The sequence below is a fragment of the Orcinus orca genome, chromosome 1, assembly GCF_937001465.1.
Source record: "Orcinus orca chromosome 1, mOrcOrc1.1, whole genome shotgun sequence".
Classification (NCBI taxonomy): Eukaryota; Metazoa; Chordata; class Mammalia; order Artiodactyla; family Delphinidae; genus Orcinus; species Orcinus orca.
Genome location: NC_064559.1, coordinates 192,083,469 through 192,105,644, shown reverse-complemented (window position 1 = coordinate 192,105,644; position 22,176 = coordinate 192,083,469). Strand labels below are relative to the sequence as shown.

The following is a 22,176-nucleotide window of genomic DNA, read 5'->3' as shown; positions in this document are numbered from 1 at the left end:
TCAGGATCTACCTGAAAGATTGGAATTATATTAATGATTCCCCTTTCACAGATAAGGAAACAGGTTTAGCATGAAATGAGTTTTCCAATGTTAAGGAGGTGGCAGAGCTAGGATTCAAATCCAGATTTGTTCGGTTCCAAAGTCTTTTCCACTCAAAACTCAATTCACTTTAACAGCTGAGGTGCTACCCTTGGAAAGTGATGGAATAACAGGAGCATCTGGATTTAGGAGAAATCCTCATGGACTTTGATTTTTTAAAGTCCTAATCTGTTCCCCATCTGCTGTGTACCCTTGGGTAAGTCACCTCATCTTTTTGAGGCTGTTTTATGATGTGTAAACTAGGTGGTGGTGAGGATCCAAGGAGATCATATATTGGTGAAGCCTGACTGGAAGAAGGCTTCTGATAAACAATCCTGCTTTAGAACGGCTTTGCAAATGGACATTCTTCCCCACCCATGAAACACGCAAGCCCATCTCTCCACTCCCCCACGTGTGAATAAATCTCATCACACCTGAACCCCTAACACCTCTTTAGACGGAGGCTGAATCTCTCCGGGGGAAATCTCTCTCCTTGGCCTCCCCGCACCCCAAGCACAGCCCAAGTGTCGGTCAATCCTGGAACGTGGTCCCTGGTCTCCTCAGAGGGGGCACAAGCCCAAATGAGCCCAGAGCTGGGCCTGCAGTTGGGAGAGATTCGGGGAGACGGCTTGAAAAGAGCAAAACATGCGTATTAAGACATCACTTTGGAGGCACTGTGGGTCCTGATGGTGGTGAAAGACTTGTACCCTACCTGGAGCCAGGGCGCAGGAGATTCCAGTGTCGCCTTCCGGGGCGGGGTTAGGGGGTCCTAGAGCCTTGTAATGGGGGGAGTAGGGCCCAGGCTCCTTTCTAGCCTTTGCCGGGGTCAGGCCCAGGACATTCAGAGTGTGGGGGGGGGCAGGGGGAAACAGCCCCCGCTGGGGGGGGAGAAAGAACATCTGGGGAGCTATTCCAAACGAGGTGAGTGGGGGAGATGGGTAGCCCTGGCATGGTCCCCTCCGGGGACCAGGTTTGGGAGGGAGGAGCCAAGAGGGCCTCTTCTGGGCTGAGCAGAGCGCGGGCCCAGGGCTCGCGGTGAAGGCTGGGCCCGCACTCTCTTCGCGGCGGGGGCTGGGGGTCTGTGCTGGGAATGCCGCGCCGCGGGGGCCGGGGCGGGGCTTCATTGGCCCCGCCCTTCCCGCAGGTAGCCAATGGGCGCGGCGGCGCCGGGTGACGGAGGGAGCCGAAGTGCGAGTGCCGCGGCGGCGGCGGCGGCGGCGGCGGCGGCGCGGACGGCCCAGCGAGAGCGAGAGGGTCTCGGCGGGCGCGAGGGGGTTAGGGGGCGCGGGGACGAGGGGACGCGGGAGCGCGGAGCCTGGGACCTCAGGACCTGGGAGGCGAGGCGGCCCGGACCGCCGGTGGAGCGCGGGCCGCCCAGCGGCGGCGCGATGCCGCTCGCCCAGCTCAAGGAGCCCTGGCCGCTCATGGAGCTGGTGCCGCTGGACCCGGAGGTGAGTGAGCTGGGCGGGGGACGGGCGCTGGCGGCCGGCGAGCCCGAGTCCCCACAGGGGCGGGGCGGCCCGCGGCGCCTCTGTAGCCTGGCGGGCGCCCGCGCGGACGCGAGTGCCCTCCGATCTCTTGCCCCCTCTCCGGCTCCACCCCCTTCTGCCCCGGGTGTGTGTGCGCGAGGGACAGTTCCGCCACAGCGCCGAGAAACCCCTTAGCCCGGAGAGGGTATGCCGTGGTGCGCTGAGATCGGACCCCCGCCTCACCCCACACACCTAGGACCTGTACCGGGAGCTGTCGGAGTTTCCTTCGTTAGGGCAGACGGCCAGGGCTGGGGTGTCAGATGTCTCGGATTCTACAAGAGACAAGGATCATGGGACCCCCGCCTCACTTCTCCTTGATGTCTCCCAGCGCCCTACCCCAAGAGCTCCCGCTACTCGGCTGCTGACCCTAGAAGGATTGTCCCTCTTGACCCTAGCAGTTGTGGAATTTGGGGTGACACCGTCCGTCTGGGGCTGAAACTCTTGGTTTTCTTTGCCCCAGCCTAGGGTCAGAGGACACCTGTGTCACCTGCTCCAGGCTGGGGGGAAGAGAATGGGGGAAAGCCCTTAGACATTGTGAAAATTTTTCCTGGAGATGAGGAGAACGTTGGTTCCTGCCCCCTCCCATAGGAAGGACTGGGCCCCTGGGGAGTTTGGCCTCTGCCTGCCTAGCCTCTCCCAGAAGCACCTCCTGCCCTCTGAGGTTTCTATGGTGCTAGGCCCTAAGCTTGCAGAAGGCCAGCTCTTCCTGTGCCCTTTGACCCCCAGGGTCAAGGTCAAGCCCATCTGCCAGCTGATGGAGAAAAAAAACTTTTCCCTTAGCCTCATTCTGGGAAGGAGGTAGGTGATACTGCCTTTCCAGAGGGGTGTGGGGATATGCAGGGAGGGTATGGAAACCTCAGTGAGCCTGGGAGCCAAGGTGATTTTCTTCTGGCTTGGGCTCAGAGCCCCTGCTTAGATCCCCTCCTCTGCCCTCTCTTAACTGGGGCAACCACCAAGTGCCCTGCCTCTCAGGGTCACAGGTTGAGATCAGAGTGAGGATCCCTGGTCCCCAGAACCCAGGGTGTGCTGCCCCTTTAAAGGGATGGTCATGGCTGACACTGGCTATTGGAGGGTGGGCGCATGGCAGGATTAGGTAGCCAACCTGAAGGCGCAATTTGGAGTAAATTGCTTTGGGATCCCTGCCATGGGGTTTTTACGGGCCCTGCTCAGTTCAGAAGTTCTCTCGCTGACTCACCCTCTGAGGTGAGGAACACTGCCCTCTGCAGCCCCTATCCACCACAGCCCACCCCCCAAGGACTGGGGCACAGGGGGTTGGGGAGGTGCTCAGAGGTGGATTCCTTTGCCTTGGCATACCGTTGAGACCTAGGCCTCCCTAGAGGAAGGTGGACTGGGAGGGGCCAGGGAGAGACTTAATCTGAGGACTTACCATGGGTTATACTAGTAGGGAAGAAAGACACCCAGGAGCTCAATTCCCGGTCCAGGGCACTACTTCCTGTTTCTCTTTGGGGAATCCTGGGGCAGGGGCCAGGTTTAAACAGGAAACTCAACTCAGTTTTAGTACTGCTGCAGCTGAACTCTGAGAGGAAGAGACTGGCTTATTTCCTAGGATTAAGGGGGCTGTGATTTCTCTAGGAGCTTCACCTTGGAAACACTGTGTGACCCCCAATCAGTCTTTAGCCTCTCTGGGCCTCTGTTTCTCCAATGGCCAGGGCTGGGTTCTGGCCTCTGCTTTCTGGGCCTGAGAGGGTACAGAGTCCCGAGTACCACTGCCCATTTTCCTCCTCCCCACTCCATGGAGGTGCCAGGCGACTGGGTGTTATTGTTTGGGTAACAGGAGCCATGGGGCAGCCAGGGCGCGGGTTGGGCTGTTTTCACTGGAGAACAGGGCCTCGCTGTTCTTAGCCCAGGTGACATGTAAGTGATACAGCAGCCTGACCTGCAGGTATAGGCGCTGCTGCTGGCTCCTGGCCAGGAAGGAGGCAGGCAGAGGGGCTGGTGGGGGCATTTGGCAGAGGCCTGGGATCTGGACTGCCCTGCCCTCCCCATGACGCTGCCGAAAATGGGCTGCTGGGAGGCGGGGCCTTGTCTGGGGTGTGGCCCAGGTGGAGTAAACCCATTGGAAGTGTGGTTGACGGTTCTGCCTGGGCCTTCCCTGGCCTTGCTGAAAGCAGTAACCTTGACCCCAGGCCCAGCCTCGCTGTGTACAGAGCTTCATTATGTGCCACCCACCCCACTTCACCACTGTTACCTTATTAAAATAAAACAACTCTCAAAACAACTTCTCAAGGTAGGGATTATTACCCCCATTTTCATATGGAACAGCTGAACTCAGAGAGGAGAACTGGCCTGTGAATTAATGTCAGAGTCAGAATTGGAACCCAGATCTCTTGTTGTCTCCAGCCTAGTTGGGGGAGGCTTAAGGACAGGGAAGAGCTGGGATCAAACTGGCCCAGGTGGAAGGTACTCCAAGAGAGGCTCCGGATGTTGGCAGACTCTCCTGTCCAGCCTTTGCTGAGGGCTGGTGGTACCAGCCGGCCCTGGCACCTGGCCCCCAGCTTCCAGCAGCGCGCAGGGCTGCCAGTGCTGGGCTCTGAACCCAACTCCTGGGGCTGCTTCCTGCCTGTGGGGCACGTGCTGTCTTTGTCCATCTGCTGCCCGGCCTCTCCAGACGCTGCCCTGGCCCCTCTTCCCGAGACAGAGCTGGTTGGGTGGGAAGGAAGGATGCTTGGTGAAACCCATCTCTGACCTCTGGGGAGGGGGGACAGTGGTCTGGAGGCCCTCCGCAGCTGTCCCCATGAGTAGTGCTCTCTGAGGAAGAGGGAGGAGAGTGGGTCTCCATCCTCCAAGAGGCCAAAAGCCCTTTCCTATACCAGACTTTTTAGACAAGGTCTTCCATTCAGTATTCTGCAAGGTCAGTATCATTGTCCTCTTTCGTTCATTCATTCGTTCATTCAGCAAATATTTATTGAGCACTTATCATGTGACAAGTACTAACCCAAGCAGCAGGGTACAGCTGTGAACAAGATGGACCTGCCCTCGTAGTACAGATGAGGAAACCGAGGCTCAGAGAAGTAATGTGACAGACACAAGGTCAGAATGAGAGGCTGGCAGACCTAGCATTAGCGGCTGTGTCTTTGTGGCTGCAAACCTGTGTTCTTTCCACCATCTGTGCAGCAGTCAGACCAGAGGGGCAAATGAGCCCTGTCTTCCCAGGACCCTGGCTCTAAGCGGGGAAGCTCACCTGTGGTCCTCTTTGCACTTACAGTTCTTTCTCCAGGGCTGCCCACTCCCCTCTAGAGACCTTGTGCAACAGCTCTTACAGGCATGGGGCTCCATGAGGATGGCATCCAAGCTAGAGAGCCCTGGACTGGAGGCAACCAAATAGGGCCTGTGGAGCCCCCTGAATCCTCCAAGATACTGCTCTGTAAGCACACACCTCTGGGTACACCCACCACCTCCTCCCCTCCCTCATCAGGGATTCAGGCTTGCAGCCACATGACTCTGGGTCATGGCCCGATGTCTTAGGGACCACAGGTAAGTCCCTCAACCCTCTGAACCTTGTCTGAAAAATGGGAGTAATAGAACTTTCTCTGGGGAATTCCCTGGCAGTCCAGTGGTTAGGACTCTGCACTTCCACTGCCGGGGGCATGGGTTTGATCCCTGGTCGGGGAACTAAGATACCGCATGCCGCATGGCATGGCAAACAAATAAACAGAACTTGCTCTGGCCTCCTTGCTCTCTTCGCTGGGTTGAGCTTTCATTTGACAGGCTACATGCTGGACCCTGATCTGGGTGCCAAGGAGATGATGCTGGACAAGTCATGGCTCCTCCCTGAGTTAATCTGCAGTTTGCTCGGTGCTTTGAGGCCCAGGGGAGGGAGGAAAGGGCTTGAGACGGTGTGGACAGAGGAGATGACATTAGAAGTGAGTCCTGAAAGAAGACCAGGGGTTTGCCAAAGTGACCAGGCAGGAAAGGTTTTCTTGGTAGGAGGAGCCACCGTGCAGATGCATGGGGATGTGAAACAAGCTGGTCTGTTCGGGGTCTCAGGTTGTCGGTTTAGCTCCGCAACAGGGCCTGATAGTAATAATGGGGGCTCTTTGTGGACCGGTTGCGTGCCAGGCATATGTACTTTACGGACACTATTTTGCTTGCTTCTTACAGCCACCCAATGGGGTACATCACTTTTATCCCCATTTCACAGATGAGGAAACTGAGACCTTGAGAAATGAAGTAACCTCAGGGTCATGCAGGTGGTAGAAGCCAGAATTTGAACCCACATGGTCAGGTTCCAGAACCCACAGTAATCACCTGTGCTGGGCAGTTGGTGATGACGGCTTTGAACGCCATGCCAAGGAGCTGGGACTTTATCCTGCAGGCAGTGGGAAGCCATGGAAGGGTTTGGGGCCTGGTACGTAGGAGGTTCTCAATAAGGAGTGAGTGAGTGACCAAGGGAGTCGATCACTCAAGTGTAACGATTACAGTTGAGTTTTAGGAAGGGTGAGGATTTGGAATGGGGGAGGCTGGTGTATAGGCCGTTGTTACCATCTGGGGGAATTATGTCAAGAGTCTAGAATGCTGGGTGAAGTGGAACTCCATCTACAAATGCACCGTGCCTCCCCCTCCCCCCAGCCCTGGTCGACCTGGTCCTTCTCCCCAGGCTTCTGAGAGATGACAGGTATGTGTATGCGTGCGTGGTGGGGCCTGTAGAACACTGGCCCCTGGGGAGGATTAGGGGCATTAAAGGGGCTCAGGGGGCTGGATGTCCGGGGAGCGACAAGGGGAGGGCTGCTCCAGGGGCAGGGAGATTATGTAATGGGCAGAGCACAGCTATGCCTGCTGCGGCCGGGCAAAGCCGCAGCTGCCCTGTGGACCCGGCCCCTGGCTCCAAAGTCCTGGGTCTTCCTGGCCTCTGCACACTCTCGCTGTGCGGGAGGGGTGGGGACAGCTTCTTTCAGCTTCCCAAGGCCCAGATGGGGTAGGTTACTCACCTAATATCACACAGGAAAGGGACGGTGTACCCCAGGGTGAGTAGCACCCACCTGAGGGTGAGGTCTGGGGGCTGGAGGACCGCCCAGGGGCGGGCTCCAGTGCCTGCCTCTCTGCAGGTAGTTCCCCTAGCTGGGCAGTGGGCTGCTTTTCCTCAGTCCTCTTTTGAGCACCTCCTGGTGTCAGAGACCGGATTTTAAATCCCCACTTACCAGCGGTGTAACCTTATGCGCCATCATTAGGCCCCTCTGCGCCTCAGTTTCTTCCTTTGCCAAGTGGGACCAGGGCCTGCCTCCCAGGTCAGGAGGGTTTAATGGTGCCACAGGTGTGAGGCACTGAGCCCAGTGCCGGGCATGTGGCAGGGGCTCGGAAGAGAAAAGCTGTTAGCACCAAGCCCTAATCTCTGCCCTCCCAGGGCTCCCCGTTTTTTAGGAGGGGCAGGCCCGTGTGTAAATAGTCCCTGCGTTGTGATAAGTGGTAAAATGAAGGATCGCAGGACCGTAGTGGAGCAGCAGTGATTCTGCAAGGATAGGGAGGGGTCCCAGAGCTGGCAGGGCCAGGGTAGCCACCATCACTGGGCTGGACACTCTTCCAGACTTTGTTGCCTTCAGCCCTTGCATCAACCCTGGGAGGTGATGTAAATACCCTCCTGCTACAGATCAGGAAACTGAGGCCTCTTGAGTTGGTTAGCTGGCATGCACAGTTTGTCTGTGGCAAAGCTGGGAGTCCTTTCCTTCTCACTGGGAGAAGGTGACATTTGAGCTGAGCCTTCAAAGATGAGGTATTTGCCAGGCAGAGAGCCCGAGGGAGAGATGCCGGGAAATGGTCCGCCTGAGTTGTGAGGGGCTGTTGCAGGAGCCTTGATGCCTGTGGAGGTAGAGAGGACACAGCCAGAACTCCCACCCTCACCTCCTTGGCCCCCTAGCTACTGGGAGCAGCCGAGGGTGGGGGTGCCCCATGGGGTCTCTCTTTGCTTTGTGCCACTCTGGTAAGTTTTGACAGTGTTTCCTCATCTCCCTTCTCTTTTCCAGAATGGACAAGCCTCAGGGGAAGAAGCTGGACTTCAGCCGTCCAAGGTAAGGACCAGGGCTAGCACCAGAGCTAGGGACTGTCAGGGGTGGGGGGACCGTTTGCATGGAGTGGAAGAGGAGGGAGGCCTGCCCTCGTCCCCCCCGGGCGTGAGGCCCTTTGGCCCAGCTCAGCCTTCCTTCTCTGGTCCCACCTAATCCTCGAGGCAGCCCTGTGTGTCAGGATTACTTGCTCCAACCTTCCTATTTCTCAGGTGAGGGGACTGTGGCCCAGACAGGGTCAGAATCCAGGCTAGAACTCTGGTTACCCATCACCCAGACCAGGACACTTCCTCAGTTTATTTACTCGTGGCAGCTTGGCCGACTGTATTGAGAAGGTGAAGGGGTGCTGAGAAAGGCTCAGGTCTGCTGGGCCTGACGTGGGCCTGGAATCATCTGGGCACCTGGCGCTGGAGGGAACCTGGTGGCCTCAAATCTAACCAGGGCCCAGTGCCTGGCATGTGGCGCACAGGCCATTTCTCAGGGACCCCACCCCTCAGCCCCAGGCTGGCTCCCTCTCCTCTGCTCTCTCTGCTTCCCCTGGGTTCCTCCCTTCAGCCCCTCAGCTCCTGTTGCTGGTTTTGTGTGTTGACAGAAGTGCCAGGGCTGGGTGACAGTTGTGTGACCTTGGGTGGGTCGTTTGTTTCCTCTGGGCCTGGGCTTTCTCATCTCCACGTTGAGCTCCTCCAATTCTCGAGGAGCTGTGAGGTCACAGAGCTGCTGGCTGTGGAGGGGCTCTGGAAGCCACCAGGCAGGACAAAGTATGGGTTCTGGCAGCAGAGCCAACCTGAGTTCGAGTCCTGGCTCCACCATCACCATTTGACCAGAAACTTCTCAAAAGTTTCCTCAGCTGTACCTTGGGAATAATAGTAACCTACTTCTCAGGAGTGACGTGAAGGACAAGTGAGGTAGCAACCGCCTGCCACACAGTGCCTTCAGCAGCAGCAGCGTGGACGCCCTGCTGTATCGCTCAGCGCCACTGCCTGTTAGTGGCCACACCCTCCTGGCCTGGGTCTGCCTGGGCACCAGACCACGAGCTCGACCTTTGAGACAGACCCAGAGCTGGTCCTGATGTTTGCCTTGACTCAGCCTCCTAGGATAAGGGAGCTGAGCTACCCGGGGTGGGGCAGGCTGACAGAAGTAGGCTCCCACCCCCTCCTTTTTTTGGTACTGTGGCAACCTTGGACCACCAAAAGCAATCCACGTGGTGTGGACTGGGCCCCTTGGCTTATCTCAGCCCCATGTCTGGAGAATCTCTTCCCACAAAGGAGCTGCCACTGGTTGCCTAGGAACAGAATGAAGGGCTGTAGGTCTCCAGTGCAGACCCAGTATGTTCAGATCTTGGGGCTGTGGTTCTGGGAGTTGCAGAAGTGCTTGCAGCTTTGAGGGAGCTGGTGGTGAGTGCAGCTTCTCACCTCAGTGCTGGAGAGGCTGGTTGGGAAAGGGCAGGAACTTACCCAGGCGGGCGCCCTATATTTGATCCCAAGCCTGGGACTCCTTCTTGCTCTAGAGCAGATCCTGGGCTGGGAAGGGAGATGTGGCTGGACACGATGGGTCAGGGAGAACCTCCAATGCCACGTTAAGGGAGAGAAAGCGCCATATCAGGAGCTTTGCATTTGGTTCTCATAACACCCCTGGAGGTTAACTCTCCCCATTTTACAGATGAGAAAATTGAGGCCCAAGGTCAAATAGCTGGTGGGCGATAGGGTCAGATCTTGCTTGACCAGAGAGCCCACCCTCCTCCCAGCCCAGGAAACACACTGAGTGCTGAAGAGGAGGAGCATTGGGTCCCCGTAACCCCAAGTTCCATCATTCCTCGGCACCTGCTCATTCACCTTCTCCATTGCTCCAGAACCTCCTAGCATCCCCAGTGCCCACTTCTGGGCTCAGCACACCAGGGAGCGCTCAGCCTGTGGTCAGGACCTCATCCCTTTGTTTAGTGGAACAAACAGGCAGCAAGCTGGTTTATGTTTTGCAACATCAGACTTTCAGTGCACCCTGCTGTAGCACTGGGGACCCCAAAATGAATTCAACACCCACCCTCAGGGAGTTCCCAGTGTTGGGGGAACGGTAGTAACAGGAAAGCTGTGTGGAGGGCGCTGTGATGGGGAAGAACAGGCTGTGGGCACCTAAGACCTCCATTCTGCGCCAGGCCTCATAGTGGGCAGTGAAATATACCACCTTCCTACATGTCTCTTGGGGGCATGATGAGATGAGCGCATCCCGGGGAACCCAGCCAGTGGCATCTGAACTCAGGGCTGAGCGTGGACCAGAAGGACAGTCACTGCTGTGTGTGGCAGAAGAGGAAGAGTTGGGATGGACCGTGGGGCACCAGGTCACCTTCCCTGCAGAGCTGGCATTTGGCTGGGCCTCGAAAGGCAGGATTTGGGCAGCTGGAGAGAAAAGTGGGCCTTCCAGGTGGAGGAGAGGCCTGACTTGGAGGGGGACTTGGGAGGCAGGGGCTCTGAGTTCAGAATCCTGCCCCTCTTTCTTGTTTGCTGTGTAACCTTGGGCAAGTGATTGCCCCTCTGAGGCTCAGATGTCTTTTCTGTAAAAGAATAGGGTCCACCCCACAGGGCCACCCAGAGGAGGGAATGTGATGTGTATAAAGTGAAGAATCCAACAGGGTTTGAGGCATACTATTGGTGTTTAATGCTTGTTTATTTTATCCATTTCAGGCAGAAGGGGAGATTGGGGTTTTAGCAGCTATAGTGAGGACTGCAGTCTAGGGTGAGAGCTCCTGGAGTGCACCTGGTGCCCTCAGGCATGCTGGGGCTCCATTCACCCTCCCTCCCTTCCTGGGGGTGGACTGGGTGCCCCAGGCCCCCTCCCCCGGCTATCTCCGGAGCTGGACCCCTTTGAAGCTCCTGCAGGTCTATTTTGAGAGCTGAGCGTCTCCCCCCTCCCCTCCTCTCTTCCTGTTTATGAAACCCTGATCCCTCCCGGATCCCTCATGCTCCCCCTGGCTGGAGCTCAGGCAGGATGTGACTGTGGACTTCGGGGAGCCTTGGGAGCTTCAGGTGTTGAGGGGAACTTCCCTGGGACTAGCCAGGGCAGGCTAGCCCACCTTCCCAGCACCTGAGACCTGCTGGGCTCTGTCCCTTCAGCCTGCCCAGAGGAGACCCTGCGGCAGTAAGAGTGCCCGTGTAATCCAGGGAGTTCTGTTTACCACATCCCTTTGTTTCTGTGGCCCATTTTGCTTCTAGAAACAACCTTTTGGGGGTGGAACAATCTAGTTTTGACCTCTATTTTATAGAAGAAGAAACTGAGGCTCAGACAGGGAAAGAGATTTGCCTGGGAACACTCAGCTAGTGAGTAGATGGTTCTTAACTTCCCACGCTGTACTCCTGGCCTCAAGCCTCTTTTCCACGCTGGTTTCTTCCTACATGGAGTGTCTATATTTTTCCTCCTTTCTGCCTGGCCAACTTCTGTTCATCTTCAGGGTCCAGCTGGACTGCCCTGTCTTCCTGGACCTCACCCCAGGCAGATAGTTAGAGCCTCTGGGCACCTACAGCACCTTGACTGCACTGTGTCCCAGGATAGTTGTGTTTTGTTAGTGTGTATTTATTTTGGGGACAGGTCTGCCTTAACATGTGCGCCTCCTAGTGTCTGGTTCCTGGCCTGAGGACAGAGCAGCGGGCCAGTAGCTGTGAGTGATTTCCAGAGGGGAGGCAGGCTGGCAGGGCTTGCAAGGAAGGTGATAATGAAATGCTTAGAGTGTAGGCTTTGGAAGTAAACAGGTTGATTTTGCCCTGAGCTCTCCCCCTTTCTGGCCATGTGGCCTTGGGCAAGTCACTTTCTATCTGAGTCTAGTTTTCTCCTTTCTGAAATGGGATCAGTACTTCCTTGGAGCTAGGACACAGGGCCTGGCAGAATCCACACCAACAAAAGTTGAGGGAAAGAATGACTTCATGCAATAAATGTTCAATTAATAGGCACAATTCTCATTGTCATTCCATGCCAGTCCTGGCCTCGGGCCCAAAGCCACCTCCCCTATCAAGGATGCCTGGGAAATGTAGATCCCTCCTCACCTGCCCAGAGGCATGCTGGGAGAGGCGTCTGGGGACATCTGTCCCACCAGAGGGGGCAGTCCTGGGAGGCCCTGCAGATGATGCCAGCTGGGGGAGGCGCTGTTGGTGTCCATTAGGGCCAGAGATTAGCAGGTGGGCTTGGGTTGCAGCTGCTGGAGGGAGGCCCAGTGTGGGGACCCTACGGGCCAGGGATCAGGTGGGGGGGATCTGGGCTTCTCTCCAGCTGCCTTGTGGGAGGAAGTAAATAAGAGGAAGTATCTCTAGGGGGAATGGGGCAGGGACCAGGGGGTGGGGTCTGGTGCTGTCCTCCCTACTCCTGCCACCAGCGACCTCACAGGCCCTGCACATTCCCTTCGGTGAAGGCAGTTCCGAGACCGTTTCCTTCCTGTTGCCCCTTCCCGTAGCCTGCTAGCCATGGCGAGTCTTCCTTTGCTTCCGAGGGATGCAAGGGTTGGGGGGCCCCAGCCGGCACTGGACCAGAGAGCTTTGGGGCTCTCAGGACTGCCCCAGCCTCCAGACCCCAGACGCTCCAGAAGAAGCTGGAGTACAATGAGAGGCCTTGGTCTAAGGAAGCGTCTTTCACAACACCCAGCAGGCCGTCATCAGGCAGTTATCGGAGGCCCTGTGGGGACTGGAAGGGGAAGTTCGGTGTACGTGGGAGCGTTTCCACATAGGGGATGTCTGTGGAAATGGTTTCCGATCATCGGACTGTGTGCATTTGCGTGTGTCACTTTCTGTGGGTGTACTGGTGTCAGGGATGTGGTGAGGCCATGTGGCAAAGGGCTGGGCCTGGTCAACCCCTGCCCCATGGCTGCCTGCTCCTCCTCTCAGGCCTCTGTGAGGTCCATGCTAGGGCCTTCTGCCCCCTTGCCCGTGCCAGGGCCCTGGGCTGGCAGGCTTCTTAGGGCAGGGTGGTGTCCGCTCTGTAGGCTGCCATTTTGGGCGGGCCCAGCCATGGGAAGGTCATTACGGGGGAAGGATTTCCCATGCTCTGGACCGGGACAGTCAGAGATGGTGGCCTTGGTGACCTCTGCCCCCCATTCTCTCCAGGGGATGTTTGCAGGTGTGGGGTACCCACTGTGTCACTGCCTCATCTCCTTGTAACTTCTGTCTGTGTTCTAGTCTCCTTTCCTTAGGATCAGAGGAGATGAGGGGTGTCTCTCTGGGCCCACCCTGGAGCCCTGGGTTTGGGGTCTGCATTGTCCCCTCCTTAGCAGGGGAGCCTAAGCCGTCTTCTGTCCCTCCTCCCTGCAGAGGGGGAAGTGAGAAGGAGGGGGTCAGGGACCCTGCCTGCTCGGCCAGGAAAGCTGAAAAAGCAGAAGTAAGGGGAGTAACTGGGCCCTCTGACCGCCAGCTTGGGCCCCACCATGCAGACCCCGGCAGATTTCCCCAGAGTTGAGAGAGACTCACTCCCCTGTCCCAGAAAGGTGAGCAGAGGGTTGGCCTGCCTCCAGCGGGGTCTGTCATGACTCTGGGCAAGGAATGGGTTTGGGGGTGGCTGTGTCCCCTGGGGTTTCCGGGTGACTGCCTGTGTCCCCAGGGAGTGTTCTCAGTCAGAGGCAGACAGACAGGTGGAGATTCAGACCTCAGGATGGGGTGGGTAGGGGTTGCTGTGTGGTCTTGGCCCTCCCCAGCCCCTCTCTGAGCTGGGCTTTCTGCCTGTCCCACCCACTGGGTTACACTCAGGGGCCTGATTAGCCTGCAGCTTTTGTGGCTGTTCAGGAGCCCCTGAAGATGGGGCTGTGTCTCTGAGGGTCAGCATCTAGAATGGGAAGTCCCCAGACTGTCCTGGTGCTAAGGGAGGGGGCAGGATTGGAAAGGCAGGACGTGGCTCTGGCTGACTTACCTGCCCACGCTTTCCTGGTACTTGAGGTCTGCTGACCCCAGGCCAGGCAGTAACCAGGGGAAGAACTTGGGTTTGAGCTGGCTCTGCCACCTGTGCACATTGAGCCTGGGTGAGTCACTGTCCTGTGGGCCTCAGTTTCTTGTTCCTGAAGTGGGGGATGACAGCTTTGGGATATTTGGATCAAAGCCATCAGTTTGCACTCAGGAGACATCCATCTCGGTCTCCAGCGTCTTGATCCTGGGCCCTTCAGGCCATAGCATGGGAAGGAAACTCCAGAGAAATGGAATTCCTCAGAGATGAGTCTGCCACGAATACCAGACTGCTCTCCCAAGTGCTGGGAGTTTGCAGGTGATGTCCCATCGCTTTCCTGCCCCCAGGCAGACCAGCAGGAACCTGGAGGTCTTCCCTTAAGTCCAGAGTCTGACTCTCGGGGTGTCTTTGTGTCTTTCCTGCCTGTATGTGTGCCCTGGGTATCTGTCAGTCTCTTTGGGCCTCACTGATGCTGACTGCTGCCCACCTGCCTCTGTTGTTGAGCTCCTGTCTCTGTCTCCACTTCATGAGTGTCTGTCTTCACCTGTTGGGTACATGTCACGTATTGGGTGCCTGTTGGGTCGTGTCCCCTTCTGTCTCTGCCTGTTGAGTACATGTCCCCATCTGTCTCCACCTGTTGGGTGCAGGCCCCCATCTGCCTCTGCCTGTTGGATCCCCATCTGTCTCTGCCTGTTGGGTACATGTCCCCATCTATCTTTGCCTGTTGGATATGTGTCCCCATCTGCCTCTGCGTGTTAGGTATGAGTCTCTGTCCACTTCTGCCTATTAGGTATGAGTCCCTTCCTGCCTCCGCTTGTTGGGTACATGTCCCCATCTGTCTCTGCCTATTGGATGTGTGTTCTTCCTACGTCTGCCTGTTGGGCACATGCCCCTATCCATCCCTGCCTGTTGGGCATGTGGACTCTCCTACCCATCTGTTGGATGCCCACCTTCATCTGTCTTCACCTGTAGGATGCCTGCCTCTGCCTGTTGGGTGTCCCTCTTTATTTGCCTCTACATGTTAGTTGCCTGTCTCTCCCTGTTGGGTACCTATCTACTCCTCAGTAGCTGGGTTGGCATGGGGCTTTCCCTTTGAAGGCCCACAGGGAGGATGGGGAGGAGGGCCCGAGGGCAGCCCTCAGGCAATGGGGAGGGGGAAGAGAGAGGAAGGGAGCGTGGTAAGGGAGCTGGGAAACCACAGGCCCTGAGTGATTGGCGGTCCTGGGCTCGGCCCAGCCCCCGCCTTCACCCTGCACATCCGCCTTGGGCCTGGCCACCTCCGCAGCAGCCCCTGACGCTGCCTGCTCCTGCCATGGTGCCTCTGCCCAGCCCAGGCGGATGGAGCGGGATCCCAAGCTGCCCCGTCTGCGGCTCTGGGCCCTGCTCCCCTGGCTGCCCAGGAAGCAGCGGCCCAGGATCAGCCAGACTTCTCTGCCTGCCCCTGGCCCTGGCCCTGGCCCCGGCCCCAGGCGGGATTCGGTGAGTGTGCCCAGATGTCTGGACCTGGCCTGACTGTGGCCCTTGGAGCAGGTGCCTTGGAAGCCAGTTTAGCCTCAGCTGGCTGTGGGCTCTCCTTGCCCACGCCTGTCCCTGCTGGGTGATTGGACCCTGCCCAGAGTTGCTTCCTGGGGAAGTGAGGAGGCACTTCAGGGCTCCAGGGCCATATGGACAGATTGGAGGGAGGGCAGAGGGGTCCTAGAACAACTGGGACGTGGCAAGGGCTTTCTAGTAGACTTGTATGAAGGAAGTTTCAGAGGGTGGAGCATAGAGTCTCTGGCCTTGGCTCCTACCCACCCCAGACTGGCACTTACCCGGTTGGTGGGGGAGTCTGAGGTGACTCATGGGTTCTTGTGTATCTCAGCCCTGTCCTTCTAGCCAGAGACAGCCCATCTTCCATCTTGACCAGGAACAAAAGCCCAGTTGTGCCTTCCCAGTATGAGAACAAACCCTACTTCCTATTGTGGCAAAACCAAAACCTTTGCAGCAGGGGGAGGGGAGCCGCACAGGGAGGACCTGGGGCAGGTTCGTGGGCCTCAGCCAGAGCCTGGGCTTGCCTCCACCTGGCCGTGCCTGGGCATCCCTCTGGGCCTGAACAGGAGGTACAGGAGCTCACCTGACCTGGCACCTTGGTAATTTTCCCCTCCCCGGCTTTTGCTATTGATGAACTGGGAGGCCCTGTCAGGGTAGCTGGCTGGTTGGGCCTGTAGGACCCTGTCTGCTGAGATCCGGTGGGAGTAGACTTGGATGGGGGGACATGCCCTGTGCTGACCTGAATGGGGCCCACCGTGCTCACCCGCTCTGTTCCTCCATCAGGATGAAGACGTCCTCAAGGAGATCTCCATCACGCACCATGTCAAGGCTGGCTCCGAGAAGGCCGACCCATCCCACTTTGAGCTCCTCAAGGTTCTGGGCCAGGGGTCCTTTGGCAAAGTGAGTCCTGAGCCCACAGCTGGAAGGGCAGCGCTGGTCATATCAGAGGGCAGGTGGGAGGGTCGCCTTGGAGCTTAAAAGATCAGAGGGCAAGGGTTGATGGGTCTAAGGGGAGGAGGAGAGAGGTCACCGTGGTACCCAGTGGGGACACAAGGTCAACTTGGTGCTTAGGGAAGTTGGAGGTCAGCCTGGGACCTGGAGCGTGTGGGAGCTGATGTGTTCGACCCCTGCCCAGCTCCTCCCCTGGTTTCCCCCCCGCTGCCTTCTCAGGTCTTCCTGGTGCGGAAGGTCACCCGGCCTGACAGTGGGCACCTGTATGCCATGAAGGTACTAAAGAAGGCGACACTGAAAGGTGAGTGGGGGGTACCTCCCCATGCAGAGCCCAGGCTGGGCACAGATGGAAGGAGACAGCCCAGCTCTCAAGGGCCTTGGGTCTGATGCAGGAGATAGCTCTGTCACCAGGAGTACCTGGTCTGAAGGTAGAGAAACAGGCCTATTCTCAGCCGCTCCTTATCCCCCACCTCAGCTGATAGCAAAGACAGGGTCCATTCAGAAGCACAGACTTCCGGGGATTAACCCCACCCCTTCCTGCTCCCCTTAAGCCAAGTGCTGACTGTGGCTGAAGGTGCCTGGAAGGAGGCAGGGGGTGAGTGCACTGTGTTTGCGGGGGGCCTTGTGCTGTCAGCAGAGCTGCTTTGCAATGTTAGGAGAGTCAGCGGGAGACGTCTCGGGGTGGAGAAGGGCGTGAGAGGAGAGGAGGGAACCCGGGAAAGGAGGCAGCTGGGTGGGTAGGAGAGGGTGGGTCAAGGCAAGGCCGCAGAGATGGATGGGCTCAGAGAAGGGAGCTGAGCCCAGGTCTAGAATCTCTGGACCTGCAGAGGGCGTGAGGGTGGTTGGAAGTGGGCTTTGGGCCCAGTAGTGTCTCTTTGACCAGCCTGGGAACCAGTGTGGCCACTGACCAAGTGAAGCGGGCCCCAGCTGGGCTGGGGGGCGGCAGATAATAGGAGGTATTGGCCTTGGGGTCATGGAGCCACAAAGGGCTGTCTGTGGGGTGATGCAGCTGTGGTGCCCCAAGGCCATCCTGGTAGGGATGGGAGTCCTTCCCCAGGAGGGATGGTGGGAGGAGGAGAATGCTGCGAAGGGCTCCCAGGCTGGGGCAGGAGAGGCTGAGCAGACTATGCAGCGCGGTGCAGTTGGTGCTGTGACCAGGGAGCCCGGGAGAGCGTGGGTTGTAGCCTCAAAGGGTGTGGGCTCACATGGGAGTAGCCTTTTTTTTTTTTTAATTTATTTATTTTATTTATTTATTTTTCGCTGTGTTGGGTCTTTGTTGCTCGCGCGGGCTTTCTCTAGTTGCGGCGAGCGGGGGCTGCTCTTCATTGTGGTGCACGGGCTTCTCATTGCAGTGGCTTCTCTTGTTGCAGAGCACGGGCTCTAGGCGCGTGGGCTTCAGTAGTTGCGACGTGTGGACTCAGTAGTTGTGGCTTGAGGACTCTAGAGCACAGGCTCAGTAGTTGTGGCGCACGGGCTTAGTTGTTCCATGGCATGTGGGATCTTCCCGGACCAGGGCTTGAACCCGTGCCCCCTGCATTGGCAGGCGGATTCTTAACCACTGGAACGCCAGGGAAGTCCCGGGACTTTTACTCCTTAAAAAAAAAAGGGGGGCTTCCCTGGTGGCGCAGTGGTTGAGAGTCCACCTGCCGATGCAGGGGACACGGGTTCGTGCCCCGGTCCGGGAGGATCCCACATGCCGCGGCGCGGCTGGGCCCGTGAGCCATGGCCGCTGAGCCTGCGCATCGGAGTCTGTGCTCCACAATGGGAGAGGCCACAACAGTGAGAGGCCCACGGACCGCAAAAAAAAAAAAAAAAAAGTGTTTGTGGGATGTCTGCTGAGACCCATGAGTCTGAATTTCAGGCCCAGAGAATCTGCCCTAGACTGGAATTAGGGATTTTTATGCCAGATGGAGAGGGGGCTGATGAAGGCATCCCAGGGGGAGCCACGGGGGCAGAGGCTAAGGGCACACAAGGAACAGGATGCTTAGACTGGCTGGATTGAATGGCCTCCTTGGGGCATGGCAAGAGACAGGGCTAGAGAGATGGGCAGGGCCAAGGGCCAGCCCTGGGCACTGCCGAGAGATGTGAGGAACAAGTAGAAAAGAGAGTCCTTCTTAGCCAGGGCTGGGCGTAGCTGTGTTGGGTGGCCAGACCCTTGGTAACCGCCTTCTTCCTCTGACCAGTGCGTGACCGCGTTCGGACCAAGATGGAGAGAGACATCCTGGCTGATGTAAACCATCCGTTTGTGGTGAAGCTGCACTACGGTGAGACCGCAGACCCTACTTGAGCTCCTACCCTACCTGCCAGCCTTTGCCCTTGCTGGTGGGCTGTTGCCTTCCCTGTATGTTGCCCTGTCTGCCACCCAGCAGGCTAAGGAAGCTGGGATCAGAGGGGCAGGGCCCAGGGCCCAGCTGGTTCCACCATGGCCTTTTCCCGTCTCCCCAGCCTTCCAGACTGAGGGCAAGCTCTACCTTATTCTGGACTTCCTGCGTGGCGGAGACCTCTTCACACGGCTCTCTAAAGAGGTGAGCTGACACCCCACTGCCAGGGCACCAGGATGGAGCAGTGAGACCTCAACCTGAGACTCCCCAGACCTGCCCAGCAGTCCCTGACCCACCCTGGGACAGAGCCCATTCCCTGGCAAAGCCTCTGAGAGTTTCCCCCAAGATGGTCTGAGGAGAATCAGGCTCTGGATCTGATGCTGCCCTGATTCCAGAAGCTAAGGGTGGCTCTCACCTCTTTCACCTCCATTCTTTCAGGGCTTCTCTGCGCAGGGCTATGAAGGATGCAGAGAAGCCCAAATCCACCTAGAAAGCTAGATGCTTTAACATTATGTCCCGTTAACCAAAAGGATTTTGAACTCACATAAAAGAATTTGAGGACTTCCCTGGTGGCGCAGTGGTTAAAAATCCGCCTGCCAATGCAGGGGACACGGGTTCGAGCACTGGTCTGGGAAGATCCCACGTGCCGTGGAGCAACTAAGCCCGGGCGCCACAACTACTGAACCTGTGCTCTAGAGCCCGCGAGCCACAACTACTGAGCCCACATGCCACAACTATTGAAGCCCGTGTGCCTAGAGCCCGTGCTCTGCAACAAGAGAAGCCACCGCAATAAGCCCGTGCAATGCAACGAAGAGTAGCCCCCGCTCGCCACATTTAGAGAAAGCCCGCGCGCAGCAACAAAGACCCAACGCAGCCAAAAATAAATAAATAAACTTATTTGGGGAAAAAAGAAGAATTTGAGCCAAATATAAAAATGGGGCCATTAATACAACTTAAACTTTAGAAGAGAACCAAACTTTTTAGATTTTTAAAATGTTATTTTAACGTTTAAATAGATAATACATGATTGAAAAGAAAAATATTCATTGAGAAGTCTTCCTCCCACTCCAGCCCCCTCTACCACCCCCGCACAGGTAAACATTTCATTGGTTTTTATCTAAGCTTCCCACGTTTCTTTGGAAATACAAACCAATTGGTTGGTGTTCTGAATCCTGAGCCCTGCTCTCTTACATGCAAAGTACTGTTCTGCAGGTGCCGTTCTTTATCTCGCTTTTTCCACAACAGTGTATCTTGGAGATGGACCATATCAGAGCATGGAGGAATCCGTGTTCTAGTTTATGGCTGTGTAGCACTCCGTTATGTGGGGGAGAGAGTTTATTCTAGCCCACTGCTTGACCCTTGGGTTGTTTCCAGCCTTTCGCTGTTTGCATTTCAGTGCTACCGTGAGTGACTTGGACGCTAGTCATTTTATTCTTCGGACCCCTTCATACAGAGAAGGGTGTATGGCACTGGAATCTCCAAGGAGGACTGGGAAGCTACTGACTGCCCAGTGACCCAGCTCCTGAGGAAGAAGCGATCCCAGCTGAAGCCCTCTCCCGCCTGTTGCAGGTTATGTTCACGGAGGAGGATGTGAAATTTTACCTGGCCGAGCTGGCTTTGGGCCTGGACCACCTGCACAGCCTGGGCATCATCTACAGAGACCTGAAGCCTGAGAAGTGAGTGAAGGCCCAGCCGCGCCCGGCCTCCCTAGGGTGTACAGAGGCAGGCCCTGGGGCCTCTTCTAGGACAGAACCAGCCTGCTGGGGTACGGAGCCAGCCCGATGGGCTGCCCCATGAACGGGTGGGTGGAGCAGAGTGGTGGAGGCAGCAGGCTCACCCGAGGGGCTGCCTGATCTCTACTAATGCCATTACCAAGGGCCAGGTACCTCTGTGCCTGGGTGTTGCCTACTTTTTTTGCTAATCCAGTGTGACATCTGAGATGCCACCATTGAAGGTCATTCCTTGATATGGCCCTTTCTAGAATTTTCCTTAACATCTGAATATCCTCAAGTGGTAACTTGGGAGCCAGGGGCAGGTGCTGAGGTGGAATGAGATGTGGCTTTAGAGTCAGGCAGACCCGAATTCAAATCTTGTCTCTACCACCTACTAGCTCTGTAACCGGGGGAGTTATTGAACCTCCCTGAGCCTTAGCTTCCCCATTGTTAAAATGGGGCCACAAAAATACCTACCTCACACAGTTGTTTCAAGAATTAGCAAGAAGGTAGGCAACACACCTACAGGGCACCACCAACACCCACTCCACCTGCCCATTCATCAGATGAGCGGCCCTGGGTGGATCACCTTCTCTGGGCTGGACCCGACCCCCGCAGGCCCCATGGTGTCCCCTGAACCCACCGAGGGCCCACAGCTGGGGTGCCCTGACTCCCATCTCTCCATTGCAGCATCCTTCTGGATGAGGAAGGCCACATCAAACTCACTGGTGAGTGGAGGGCACCTGACCCCTCCGGTTTCAGGGGAGGGCAGGATGGGCTCTTGACGGGCCTGGGCTGAGTGCCAGGGGACCCGCTTTTTCTGAGAGGCTGTGCCAGGTGCTTGGCAGCGGTCAAAAGCCCAGGCCCCAGACCTGGAAGGGCCTGGGTTTGAATCCCAGCTCCCCACTGTGTAACCTTGTGCAGGTCACCTAACCTCCCTGGGCCTCAGCTTCCTCCTGAGTGTGATGGGGGTGATGCCCTCAGGCCTCTGGGCAGGAGGGATAGGTGTGCAGGGAATGGCGGCGAGGAAGGCAGGGGGTCCTGAAGATGTGTCTTCTTGCCCTCCTTGCCACAGACTTCGGCTTGAGCAAGGAGGCCATTGACCACGAGAAGAAGGCCTATTCCTTCTGTGGGACGGTGGAGTACATGGCCCCCGAGGTCGTCAACCGCCAGGGCCACACCCACAGTGCAGACTGGTGGTCCTATGGGGTGCTGATGGTGAGTGCCCAGGCAGGGGTAAAGCATCCAGCCCAGGCCCTGGGCCTCAGTTTCCCCATCTGTGTAAGGGGGTGGTTGATGGTCTCTAAGGCTCTCCTCTCGTCCTCTCACAGCTAAGCTGGCCTCACCCTCCACCCAGCTGCAGTTTCCTTCCTTGGAAGGATTCCAGGCTCAGCCCCCAGCCCTGTGCTGGGCGTCTCCCCAGCTTTGGACCCCTAGTACTGTTCCTCGTGGTCTGACTGACAGAGTGGGGAGGGGCAGATGCAGTTCTTGATCCAGGCGGAACTCCTAGGCCTGGAGCTGAGTGGCTGGGGTGGGAGGAGGTGGGGGACATGGGAGATGGGACCAGAGCCTGAACAGACCCTTGTCCTCTGCAGTTTGAGATGCTGACGGGCTCCCTGCCCTTCCAGGGGAAGGACCGGAAGGAGACCATGACACTGATTCTGAAGTAAGCTTCAGCCCCTCTCTGACGCCTCAGGGTCTCCTCCACGCCTGGCCCCAGTTTGGGGGCCAGAGTAACACCCTGCACCTGCCTCAGATTCCCCATTAATGAGACGCTCCTCTGGGCTGGGCATTGTGCTCTCTAGGGCTCCCTTTTCATCCACAGGGGCCTGTGGGAGGGGAATCCCTGAGTCATTGGGAGGGGAGTTTGAGGATGGCTTGTCTGGACTGAGCAGGAAACTAGACGTGGACAGAGGTGGGAGGTGAGACGGGGCCTCTGGGGCGGGGCTCAGCCCTGACGAGACCTGGGGGCCATTTCAGGGCAAAGCTAGGCATGCCCCAGTTTCTGAGCACGGAAGCCCAGAGCCTCCTGCGGTCCCTGTTCAAGCGGAATCCTGCCAACCGGCTCGGTAAGCAGCCCCAGCTCAGGGGAGGGGAGCGGGGTACAGCGGCGGCCTAGGCCACGGGGCCACAT

General features: G+C 57.4%; 1 protein-coding gene across 7 annotated transcripts in view; it reads left to right on the top strand.

The window, feature by feature from the left end:
• Positions 1-1,359: 1,359 nt before the first annotated feature.
• The window catches only part of RPS6KA1 (ribosomal protein S6 kinase A1), a 36,102-nt gene continuing 15,285 nt past the window's right edge, over positions 1,360-22,176 (top strand). The window contains exons 1-12 of one of the 7 annotated variants that reach the window (XM_012531899.3): positions 1,398-1,529; positions 6,198-7,630; positions 12,907-13,079; positions 15,842-15,958; positions 16,229-16,310; positions 18,193-18,273; positions 18,455-18,534; positions 19,900-20,006; positions 20,733-20,770; positions 21,118-21,260; positions 21,638-21,708; positions 22,023-22,111. In XM_012531899.3, coding sequence (XP_012387353.2) covers positions 13,020-13,079; positions 15,842-15,958; positions 16,229-16,310; positions 18,193-18,273; positions 18,455-18,534; positions 19,900-20,006; positions 20,733-20,770; positions 21,118-21,260; positions 21,638-21,708; positions 22,023-22,111 — 868 coding nt within the window. In that variant the 5' untranslated portion in view covers positions 1,398-1,529; positions 6,198-7,630; positions 12,907-13,019. Of the gene's footprint in view, positions 7,631-12,906; positions 13,080-13,827; positions 13,847-13,892; positions 15,008-15,078; positions 15,658-15,841; positions 15,959-16,228; positions 16,311-18,192; positions 18,274-18,454; positions 18,535-19,899; positions 20,007-20,732; positions 20,771-21,117; positions 21,261-21,637; positions 21,709-22,022; positions 22,112-22,176 lie in introns of those variants that run through there. The other 6 variants (XM_033422497.2, XM_004266637.4, XM_033422496.2 and 3 more) reach the window with 6 other exon arrangements.